General features: G+C 41.9%; 1 protein-coding gene across 1 annotated transcript; it reads left to right on the top strand.

The window, feature by feature from the left end:
* The first annotated feature begins 2447 nt into the window (after positions 1-2447).
* LOC143942066 (olfactory receptor 5V1-like) lies at positions 2448-3378 on the top strand. Its single transcript, XM_077463373.1, has one exon. The coding sequence runs from the start codon at positions 2521-2523 to the stop codon at positions 3355-3357; it is 837 nt and encodes a 278-aa protein (XP_077319499.1). The 5' UTR covers positions 2448-2520; the 3' UTR covers positions 3358-3378.
* The last annotated feature ends 8568 nt before the right edge of the window (positions 3379-11946 follow it).

Genomic DNA, 11946 nt, shown 5'->3' with positions numbered 1-11946 from the left:
ATACAAGTTCTTGGCCGATGCCCTTTGTACAAAAATCCACAGGAAAGTTTGTACAAAGTCCGATCGTGTGTATGAGGCTTTACAAAGACACAGTGTAGGAATAGATGACAGTCCTCCACGTGGCTCTGGCTAAATGGCCACCAAATGGCCAGCCTTTTATCTTTCTCACCCCGCCCGGCATGGGACATCAAGGGAGGGGAGTGGATTCTAATGGGTCCTAATGTGCATGTGCAAAATGTCAGGGCCCCGGCCACAGGAGCCGACAGGAGGCCCAAGATGGATAGTGTCTCTGTTATTCGCACCGATACTATACTGATTCCTAAAAATTACCAAATCATACCAAAGCAAAAAAAATAAAAAATATCAGTCGTTCTTCCATTACAGTTATGGTCAAAGTTTCTTTTTGAAGAAATATGAGAAAGTGTGGAAACGAGGGTTACATAGTTACTACTCTACGTAGTTTAAGGTTAAACCTCTTTTCTTCTAATTTTAATGGGTGGCCACGAGTCTTGTTAAAGTGGGGTTCCACCCTAAAGTGGAACTTCCGCTGATCGGAACCCTCCCCCCCTCTGGTGTCACAATTGGCACCTTTCAGGGGGGAGGGGGTGCAGATACCTGTCAAAGACAGGTATTTACACCCACTTCCGGGGATAGACTCCCATGGGAGTCTACGCCATTTCCTGTCCTGCCGCGCTGTCTGCTGGGACACACACGGGTCTCAGAGACAGCGCGGACAATTCCTATAGCGCTGTGCATTAGGGAACTGGCAAGTGAAGCCGATTCGCTTCACTTCCTGATTCCCTCACCTAGAATGGTGGCGGCAGCCGCCGAGAGCTGAGCAATCGATCGGCCTCGGCTGCCGGCATCGTTGGAACCCGGGACAGGTGAGTGTCCATTTATTAAAAGTCAGCAGCTGTAGTATTTATAGCTGCTGGCTTTTAATATTTTTTTTTTAGGTGGAATCCCTCTTTAAACTCCCTTCTTCGAAAAAGTTTTATCCCTAAAATGACGAATATCCAAAATGAAATTTAGGGATCCCAATTATTAATTATGGATCCATTTTGGGATATTGGCCCACACATTGTGCACCCCTAGAATACAAATATCTCGAAACACCTCTGAGCACGCAAAAAAACATTTGCTGGCACTCATACTGTAAGTCACATGCAGTTTTATACAAAAATTCCTACCACATAGCATCTTTCCAAATAACCGTTCTCCTTTATTATGACGCATGTGAAGGTTTGTATACACTTGATTACGTAGGTATCACATTAATATTACAATTGTACGTTTATGGTAACAAAGGGTGTTACATAGGCAGGCTAATTCTAATCAGAACTAGAAAGAATGCAAAACATGTACTGAAAACATTATTAGTGCGGTGTGCACAGTGAGGGCATTGTGCAATACATATAAAATAGAATACAATTATATACAGAACCTACAAATTTCCATTACACCATGTAGAGGCGAAATTGCACAACTGGCTAGACTTTGATCCCACCCATACAAAAGTTGTATTTTCTATAGTAGAGTTTGCGAAGTAAAGGGTTACCAATAACAATTTTAATAATATAGTGTATAGTGTAGAATGTTAGTCCACTCAGAACTGGAATTATGCCTCATACACACGATATTATTTTCCAACAACAAAATCCATGGGATTTTTTTCCACAGGATGTTGGCACAAACTTGTCTTGCATACACGCGGTCACACAAATGACGGAAATTCCGAGCGCCAAGAACGTGGTAACATACAACACGTACGATGAGCCAAGAAAAATTAAGTTTAATAGCCAGGGCGGCTCTTCTGCTTGATTCCGAGCATGCGTGGACTTTTGTGCGTCGGAATTGTGCACACACGCTCGGAATTTCCAACAACATCAGAAAATCTGAGAACCTGCTCTCAAACATTTGTTGTCGGAAATTTCCGACAACAAATGTTCTATGGAGCATACACATGGTCGGACTTTCCGACAACAAGCTCACATCCAACACTTGTTGTCGGAAAATCCTATCGTGTGTACAGGGCATTACAGTTTTTGACAGATGTTGAAGAGTTAAACCACCTAACAGTTTCTTCTACCTCTTACAGTCTTTGTGTGATTTTTGTGTGCCGCGTTCCCAGCTGTGCCCAGTATGAAGGGTTTCCACCATTTCTGCTGGATTTTTTATGTATTATATATTATGAAGAAGGTAACCAAAGAAGCCAAAACACACAAGGTGGGCAAGAAACAACCAAATCATACAAGTCAGGAATTACGGGAAGGAGATCTTGCAGACCTACAAAAAAGCCAGGGGCTGACTCAACTTATCACGCTCAACCAATAATTAAAATATGACTTCTGGGTGAGTTGATTGTTTTATAGGAAATAAACAAATACATTTTATTTTAATTTCAAATTTTTTTTTATTCTGCCAGACATGAGATACTTTTTATCTCCAGCAAGGTTCATCCTTCTTGGTCTATCCAATGTCCCATATCTCCAGGCCGTCTTCTTCCTCCTGTTCTTATTGATGTACATTATTACATTGTCAGGAAACCTTTTACTCATCATTGTGGTGAGGATCAACCCAAAGCTACAGACCCCCATGTATTTCTTCCTGGGTAATCTCTCTTTTAATGACATCAGTTACTCATCCACCATCGTTCCCAAAATTCTCATAAACACTTTGAGCCAGGACAGAAGTATCTCCTTGATGGGATGTGCAGTCCAAATGTTTTTTCATTTGGCTTTAGGGGTCATGGAGTGTTTCCTACTAGCCGTCATGGCATTTGACAGATTTGTTGCCATCTGTAGACCATTACACTATAACACCATCATGAACAAGAAGTTGTGTGCCGGTTTAGTAGCAGGATCATGGAGTATGTCCATTTTGAACTCTGCTTTGCATGTTGCCCTCACCTTTCAACTCCCTTACTGCAAGTCCCACAACATCAACCACTTCTCCTGTGAGATGCCCCCTTTATTTCGACTGTCCTGCCGAGACACTTTATACAATGAGATAATCATGTACATCTCCGCAGCAATCATTGGTTCGTGTGCTTTATGCTTGACTCTGACTTCATATATCCACATCATATCCACTGTTCTGAAGATCCGTTCCTCGCGAGGAAGGCATAAAGCTTTTTCCACATGTGCTTCTCATCTGACCGTGTTGGCTCTCTACTACGGGACCGTCATTTGTATATATCTGAGACCCCGCTCTACTTATTCTCCAAATGTAGACAAAAGCCTTTCCATTCTCTATACGGTAGTGACACCAATGTTGAACCCTATTATCTATAGTATAAGGAACAAGGATGTTAAAAACACTGTTAAAAGAACTCAAACAAAAAACAAAGTTCTCTAAAGTACAATAAAAAAAGTAAAAACAATACATTGAGAAAATACATTTTATAAAGTTAAGTAAATGTATACAGGATATGCAGGATGACAAAAAATATGGCCGAAAATGGAGTTTGTACAACTGACTAGAAATGTGTGGTTCATTCCGTTCCCAATTGAATTCAGGCACGATTTTCGTTATTCGGAAAGTCGGATGTATCCAAAGTTCCAAATGACAATAGTAACGAATTTAAGTGGTTTTTTGAATTTGAATAGTTTTCTAATCGAATTCGAATTTCCAAAGAGAATACAATAGAATAGAGAACAAAGGAATAGATAAGAAACAAATAGAATAAAAATTAAAAGATAGACTATAACAGGGATATGCAATTAGCGGACCTCCAGCTGTTGCAAAACTACAAGTCCCATCATGCCTCTGCCTCTGGGTGTCATGCTTGTGGCTGTCAGAGTCTTGCTATGTCTCATGGGACTTGTAGTTCTGAAACAGCTGGAGGTCCGCTAATTGCATATCCCTGGACTATAATATAGTAAAGCAGAACAGAATAGAAAATAAAATAATAGAAAAAAAAAGGGACAGAACAGAAAATAAAAGAAAAGAATAGAAAATAACATAGAAAAACAGAAAAAAATAGAACAGAAAATAAAAGAACAGAATAAAATAGAATAGAAAATAAAGGAACAGAATAGAATAGAACAAAAAATAGAATAGAAAAGAATAAAATAGAAAGAATGTAACCATCTTCTGAAATTAAAATTTCAAATAGAATAAATTTGAAATCAAACAGAATAGAAAAAAAATAATACAATACAATAGAAAAAAAATAGAAAAAATAGAATAAATTAGAAAGAATATAATCTTCTTTCTAAATACAGATTTTGAATAGAATAAATTTGAAATCAAATAGAATAGAAAAGAATACAATAGAAAAAAAGAATACAATACAATACAATAGAAAAAAAATAGAAAAAATAGAATAAATTATAAAGAATATAATCTTCTTTCTAAATACAGATTTTGAATAGAATAAATTTGAAATCAAATATAATACATTTAAATTTGAATAGAATAGAATAAAAAAATAAAAGAATAGAGTAGACTAGAATAGAAAAGAATAGAATAGAAAAAAAACAATAGAATAGAATAGTAAGAATATAACCATCTTCCTAAATTCTAATTTTGAATAGAATAATTTAGAATAGAAAAAGAATAGAAAAGAATAGGACAGAATAGAAACTAATAGAATAGAAAATAAAATAATAGAATGGAAAAGAATAGACTATAGAATAGAATAGAATAGAATAAACAACAGAAAAGAATAGAAAGAATTTAACAATACAACTGTTTTCCAAAATTCGGATTTTGAATAGAATACATTTGGATTTGGAATACAATAAATTTGAATTTGAATAGAATAGAAGAGAACATAATAGAAAAGAAAAGAATATAAAATAAAATAAAATAAAAGAATAAAATATAAAAAAAAATAGACTAGAATGGAATAGAAAGAATATCTTCCAGAATTTCGAATTTTCAAACAGAATAAATTCAATCTTGAATGGAATTCGAATCCAATTAGAATGAAATTCGACTTTAATTCGAATGGAATTTGAGTTCGAAGGGATTTGGAATTTGAAATCGAAGCGTTTTGGATTTTCCGATTTCAGTCAAATGGAGTTCAATTTGACCGAATTCGGAAACGTTAAAATGAATAAACGAAACTAATTCTGGAAAAAAATAAATTAATCAAATGAAACAAATTTAACTAAACTAACTTATGTAAATACCGAATTGAAACATGTCTACAATTGACTAATATATGAGTAGATGGTCACTCATAATATTGTAAGGCATCAAATCAAAAATCTTGTTTAACCCCTTATACCCCCTTTCTATCCAGTCTTTTTCTGTTTACAGCTCTGCAATATTTTGACTTATGCCGCGTACACACAACCAGTTTTTCCATCAGAATAAACTCTGACGGTCTTTCCGACAGAGTTCCACTGAAACGGACTTGCCTACACACGATCACAACAAAGTCCGATCGTTTAGAACGCGATGACGTATGACGGGTCTAGAAAAAGGAAGTTCAATAGCCAGTAGCCAATAGCTTCCCTTGCTTTGTTTTTTGTCCGTCGGAACAGCATACAGACGAACGGATTTCTGATAGAAATTGATTCCATCAGAAAGATTTAAAACATGTTCTATTTCTAGGTCCATCAGAATTTTCGAAAAGAAAAAGTCAGATGAAGCCCACACACGATCGGAATATCGATGGAATGATTTCCCCGGACCTTTTTTGCCGGAAAGTCAGACCGTGTGAACACGGCAGAAGAATTTGTTAGCCACACAACACTGTACCCAATGAATTTTATATAATTTTACAAGATCGATAGAGCTTTATTCTGGTGGAATTAAATAATCTTTTTTTTTTTTTTTTTTTTTTTAGCAAAATAAAGGAAAAAATACAGAAAGTTTTGGGGAAAAAAAACTGTTTCTCTTCGATTTTGCTATACGACTTTGAAAATAAATAAATAATCTTTCTTCATAAATTTAAGCCAAAATGTATTCTGCTTAATTTCTTTGGTTAAAAAAAAAAGACTATTCAGTCTGTGTGAAAGTTATACAAACTACAAACTAATATATACAGTGCCTTGAAAAAGTATTCCTACCACTTTCCACATTTTTTCATGTTACAACCAAAAAACGTAAATGTATTTTATTGGGATTTTATGTGATAGACCAACACAAAGGGGCACATAATTGTGAAGTGGAAGGAAAATGATAAATGGTTTTCAATTTTTTTTACAAATAAATATGTGAAAAGTGTGGCGTGCATTTGTATTCGGCCCCCTTTACTCTGATACCCCTAACTAAAATCTAGTGGAACCAATTGCCTTCAGAAGTCACCTAATTAGTAAATAGAGTCCACCTGTGTGTAATCTAATCTCAGTATAAATACAGCCAATCTGGGAAGCCCTCGGAGGTTTGTTAGAGAATCTTAATGAACAAACCGCACCATGAAGGCCAAGGAACACACCAGACAGGTCAGGGATAAAGTTGTGGAGAAGTTTAAAGCAGGGTTAGGTTATGAAAAAATGTATTCCAAGCTTTGGACATCTCACGGAGCTCTGTTCAAGCCATCATCCGAAAATGGAAAGTGCACAACTGAAAACCTACCAAGATGTGGCTGTCCACCTAAACTGACTAGTAGACTCAAGTAGTGATTCATCAGAGAATCAGCCAAGAGGCCCATGGTAACTATGGAGGAGAGGATATGTCAACAGGACAACTATTAGTCATGCTCTCCACAAATCTGGCCTTTATATAAGAGTGAGAAGAAGAAAGCCATTGTTGAAAGAAAACCATAAGGCCGCGTACACACGCGGGGACTGTCTGCCGAAACTAAGTTCGTCAAACAGTCCGCTCAAACTTTTGAATGAACGAACACGCCCACACACGGCACTTTTTGAGCGGACAAATACGGCAAACTTTGTTCGTCGTACTAAGTCCGCGCAACTTTTGAAATGAACGGACTCGCCCACACACGAGGCAACAGTCCGCTCCTTTTTCGAGCGCGTGTCAAGGTGGGCGGGGCCCGCGACGGAGACGTCGCGGGCTCCGCCGCCTGGAATGGACTTAAAGGGGAACCCCAACGCCGAAAAAAATCGGCGTAGGGGTCCCCCCAAAGTCCACAACAGACCCTTGTCCGAGCACGCTACCCGGCCGGCCAGGAAAGGGGGCGAGCGAGCGCGCCCCCCCTCCCGAGCTGTACCAGGCCGCCTGCCCTCAACATGGGGGGTGCCTTGGGGAAGGGGGGGCCGCGCGGCCCCCCTACCCCAAAGCACCTTGTCCCCATGTTGATGAGGACAAGGGCCTCTTCCCGACAACCCTGGCCGTTGGTTGTCGGGGTCTGCGGGGGGGCTTATCAGAATCCGGAAGCCCCCTTTAATAAGGGGGCCCCCGGATACCGGCCCCCCACCCTATGTGAATGAGTATGGGGTACAATGTACCCCTACCCATTCACCTGTAAAATAAAAGTACCCCAAAAAAAAACACAACACACGAGATAAAATATTTTATTGCACAGCTCCGGGGGTCTTTCGTCTTCGGGGGTCTTCTCGCCGGACTCCTCCGCTATCTTCTTGTAGCTCTTTTGCTAGTGGAGGAGTCCGGCTTTCTTTCTCCCCGCCGCCGGCCTCTTCTCCCGACTTCGGGGGTCTTGTCCCCCTCTTCGGTTCTTCTGCCGGGCCACCGCGCCTTCTTATAGCTCTTTTACAGGCGGTGGCCCGGTCTTCTGTCGCCGCCGCCTTCCGTTCTTCTGCCGGGCCACCGCGCCTTCTTATAGCTCTTTTAGAGGCGGTGGCCCGGTCTTCTGTCACCGCTGTCGCCGCTGTCGCCGCTGTCGCCTTCCGGTCGCCTTCCGTTCTTCTTCTTGTTCTTCTTCTTCTTCTTCTCCAGGAGATGTTGACACGTCGCTCTCTCCGGCCGGAATGCCAGAGCCGCGCTGTGCGGCCACTTATATAGTGACAATGGGGCGGTGTCACATGGTATATGTCACATGGGTTGGTCACATGGTGACCCCGCCCCTTACGATGTCATAGTCCCCATGTGACATCAACCCATGTGACCAACCCATGTGACATATACCATGTGACACCGCCCCATTGTCACTATATAAGTGGCCGCGCAGCGCGGCTCTGGCATTCCGGCCGGAGAGAGCGACGTGTCAACATCTCCTGGAGAAGAAGAAGAAGAACAAGAAGAAGAACGGAAGGCGACCGGAAGGCGACAGCGGCGACAGAAGACCGGGCCACCGCCTCTAAAAGAGCTATAAGAAGGCGCGGTGGCCCGGCAGAAGAACGGAAGGCGGCGGCGACAGAAGACCGGGCCACCGCCTGTAAAAGAGCTATAAGAAGGCGCGGTGGCCCGGCAGAAGAACCGAAGAGGGGGACAAGACCCCCGGAGTCGGGAGAAGAGGCCGGCGGCGGGGAGGAAGAAAGCCGGACTCCTCCGCTAGCAAAAGAGCTACAAGAAGATAGCGGAGGAGTCCGGCGAGAAGACCCCCGAAGACTGAAGACTGTTTTTTTTTTGGGTACTTTTATTTTACAGGTGAATGGGTAGGGGTACATTGTACCCCATACTCATTCACATAGGGTGGGGGGCCGGTATCCGGGGGCCCCCTTATTAAAGGGGGCTCCCGGATTCCGATAAGCCCCCCGCCCGCAGACCCCGACAACCAACGGCCAGGGTTGTCGGGAAGAGGCCCTTGTCCTCATCAACATGGGGACAAGGTGCTTTGGGGTGGGGGGGCCGCGCGGCCCCCCCTTCCCCAAGGCACCCCCCATGTTGAGGGCACGCGGCCTGGTACGGCTCGGGAGGGGGGGCGCGCTCGCTCGCCCCCCTTTCCTGGCCGGCCGGGTAGCGTGCTCGGACAAGGGTCTGTTGTGGACTTTGGGGGGACCCCCACGCCGATTTTTTTCGGCGTTGGGGTTCCCCTTTAAGTCCATACCAGGCGGCGGGGCCCGCGACGTCTCCTTCGCGGGCCCAACCTACCTGGAGACGCGCTCGAAATGAGCAGACTTTCCTCCGAGCGGGAACAGTTTGCTCATTTCGAAAGTGGCCTACACACGGGCGGACTGTCCGCTCAAACCAAGTTTCAGCGGACAGTTTTTCGGAATTTCCGAAAAACTTTGTTCGTCAAACTGTCCGCTGAAACTGTCCGCTGAAGCCCCACACACGAGCGGACTGTCCGCTGAAACACTGTTCAGCGGACAAAGTTGAGCGAACAGTCCGCCCGTGTGTACGCGGCCTAAGTAGTCCTGTTTGCAGTTTGCAAGAAGCCATGTGGGGGACACAGCAAACATGTGGAAGAAGGTGCTCTGGTCAGATGAGACCAAAATTGTACTTTTTGGCCAAAAAGCAAAACACTATGTGTGGCGCAAAACTAACACAGCTCATCACCCTGAATACACCATCCCCACCGTGAAACATGGTGGTGGCAGTATCATGTTGTGGGGATGCTTTTCTTCAGCAGGGACAGGGAAGCTGGTCAGAGTTGATGGGAAGATGAATGGAGCCAAATACAGGGCTATCTTAGAAGAAAACCTGTTATGCCACGTACACACATACGGCGCATGCACAGACCATATGTGGCCATTGTTTGATATAGGACGGCTGTATGCAGGACACCCTGAAGATAGAGAATACCCTCCCATGATTACAGCTGATATCTATGACAATAAAGACACAGTTTTGGCGCCAAAATCAGCCTTTATTAGATCCCTCTGTGCATGTAAGCAATAGTGGGCGTTGCTGTGTTATATATATTCGTAATTGTTAAAAAAAAGTTAACAAACCTAAAAGTTTAAAACCCAGGAAGTCAGCACAGCTCAGGGATGGCGGGAACCCCTCATAATGATAAATTCATCATAACAAACTTTCGTTATTTTTACGAAAAGTTAACGAAACTAAAAGGTTAAAAACCCAGGAAGTCAGCACAGCACAGGGATGGTGGGAGCCCCTCATAATGATAAATTCATCATAACGAATTTCCGTTATTTTAATGAAAAGTTTACGAATCTAATGAAAATTCGTATTTCATACAAATTCTACGTGAATTTCGGACGCGAATTATGAAATACTATTTTTTTTTAATTCGGAACGGAACAAAACAAAACAAATTATTTTTTTCCATTCGTTTTTATTGAAAATTTTCAAAAGTAAAGTGTACAAAACATATCACATACAAAGAAAATCTACAAAGTAGGGGGTTCCCCTGTGATATTATATTTAAACATTTCAACAGTTATAAAGTCAACATGAATAACAGATCATACCTTGAAGAGCATGAGTCAGGTTAAGCGAAAAGCGTAAGGGGCATGTGATATCATGCCTGTTCATACAGATTGGCAATGGTCAAAGTACTAAGAGAGCAAATAACAAGTTTACAATAACAATAGAGTGGGGGAAGGGGTAAGAATAGGGTTAGGACTAGGGTTATCCCTTGTACACATGGCCGGAAATTCCGACCACAAAATCCGTTGGAAAAAATCCGACGGATTGTGTCCGAAACTGGTGTTGCATACACACAGTCAGACAAAGTTGTCGGAAAATCCGATCATTCGGAGCGTGATGGCGCTCGTTCGTTGCGACGGGACTACGTTCAGCCTAGTAGCAAATAGCTTTGCTCTCGTACTTTGATCTGAGCATGCGTGGCACTTTGTCCGATCGGAATTCTCTACAAACGATCAGACAAAGTCTGATCGGATCATGTTGTCGGAAAATTTTATATCCAGCTCTCAAACTTTGTTGGTCAGACATTCCGACTGAAAAAGTCAGATGGAGCCCACTCACGGTTGGATTATCTGACAACACGGTCCGCTCGGAAATTTTCCGTCGGAATGTCCGACCGTGTGTACCGGGGCTAAGAGATGGACCTTGAGTACAATCAAAGTTTAACGAGTACGCTCTAGAATTATTATTTATTTCCAGCTTGGTAAAATCTTGCCCTCCATATATTCCACCGGTCACCACATTTCCCACCCAAGCCTAATCTTTTTTGCCAGCAGGGTCTCGTAGATGTGGTTAGTTTTAGTAATGGTAATGACTTCAGAAATGTTCCGTACCACATTTTAGGCTTGTGCAATTTGTTTTGTAACTAATCGAAATTCGGCCAAATTTTGCATCCGAATAAAAATATAATGAATTACAACGAATATGAAAGAAATTATAGCGGATATAACGAATGAATTCGACATGATTCGGTAATTCTTTAAAGATCTAATGAAACAAAAGGTCAGCTCAAAGTAAATCTTATAGTCCAATCAGCTGATTCATTGTGTGTCGGAGGTTCGATTACTGGCAAAGTGCATTCCTGAGAACTGAGTGAGAAGGGTGTTGTATTGTATTTGAGCCGAAGAGAAGAGACGTGGTCATTGTGTGTGTTAAAAGATTCAATAAACAAACGACTTTCCAAACTACAAATCATTATCACGAATGTATATACATACATAAATATTGAATTTCAACGAATACGAACGAAATTATAGCGTATATAACTAATGAATTCGACAGGATTCGAGATTCAGTATAACGAATATCGACACTCTACAAATAATAACGAATTATCCGAAAACGTATTAACGTAACATAACAAATATAACAGAACGAAATTATGTATTTTACGAATGACAACGAACCGAAAACTAAATGAAATTTTCCATTGTGCACAAGTCTACCACATTTGATTTCCACTTTCTAGTTATGAGTGACCTGGCCGCTAAGAGTAAGCCCTTGTACACACGGTCGGACATTCCGACGGAAAATGTCCGATCGGACCGCGTTGTCGGATAATCCCACCGTGTGTGGGCTCCATCGGACTGTTTCCATCGGAATATCCGACCGGTAAAGTTTTAGAGCTGGGCTATAAAATTTTCCGACAACATGGTCCGATTGGACTTTGTCCGATCGTTTGTGGAGAACTCCGATCAAACAAAGTTCCACGCATGCTCAGATCAAATTACAAGACCAAAGCTATTGGCTACTAGTCTGAACGTAGTCCCGTCGTAAGGAAATAAACTTTGTCCGACCGTG

This window comes from Lithobates pipiens, unplaced genomic scaffold, assembly GCF_037356315.1.
Source record: "Lithobates pipiens isolate NorthernLeopardFrog02 unplaced genomic scaffold, aLitPip1_a1.2 Scaffold_30, whole genome shotgun sequence".
Taxonomy (NCBI): Eukaryota; Metazoa; Chordata; class Amphibia; order Anura; family Ranidae; genus Lithobates; species Lithobates pipiens.
This window is presented reverse-complemented; position numbering and strand designations above follow the sequence as displayed.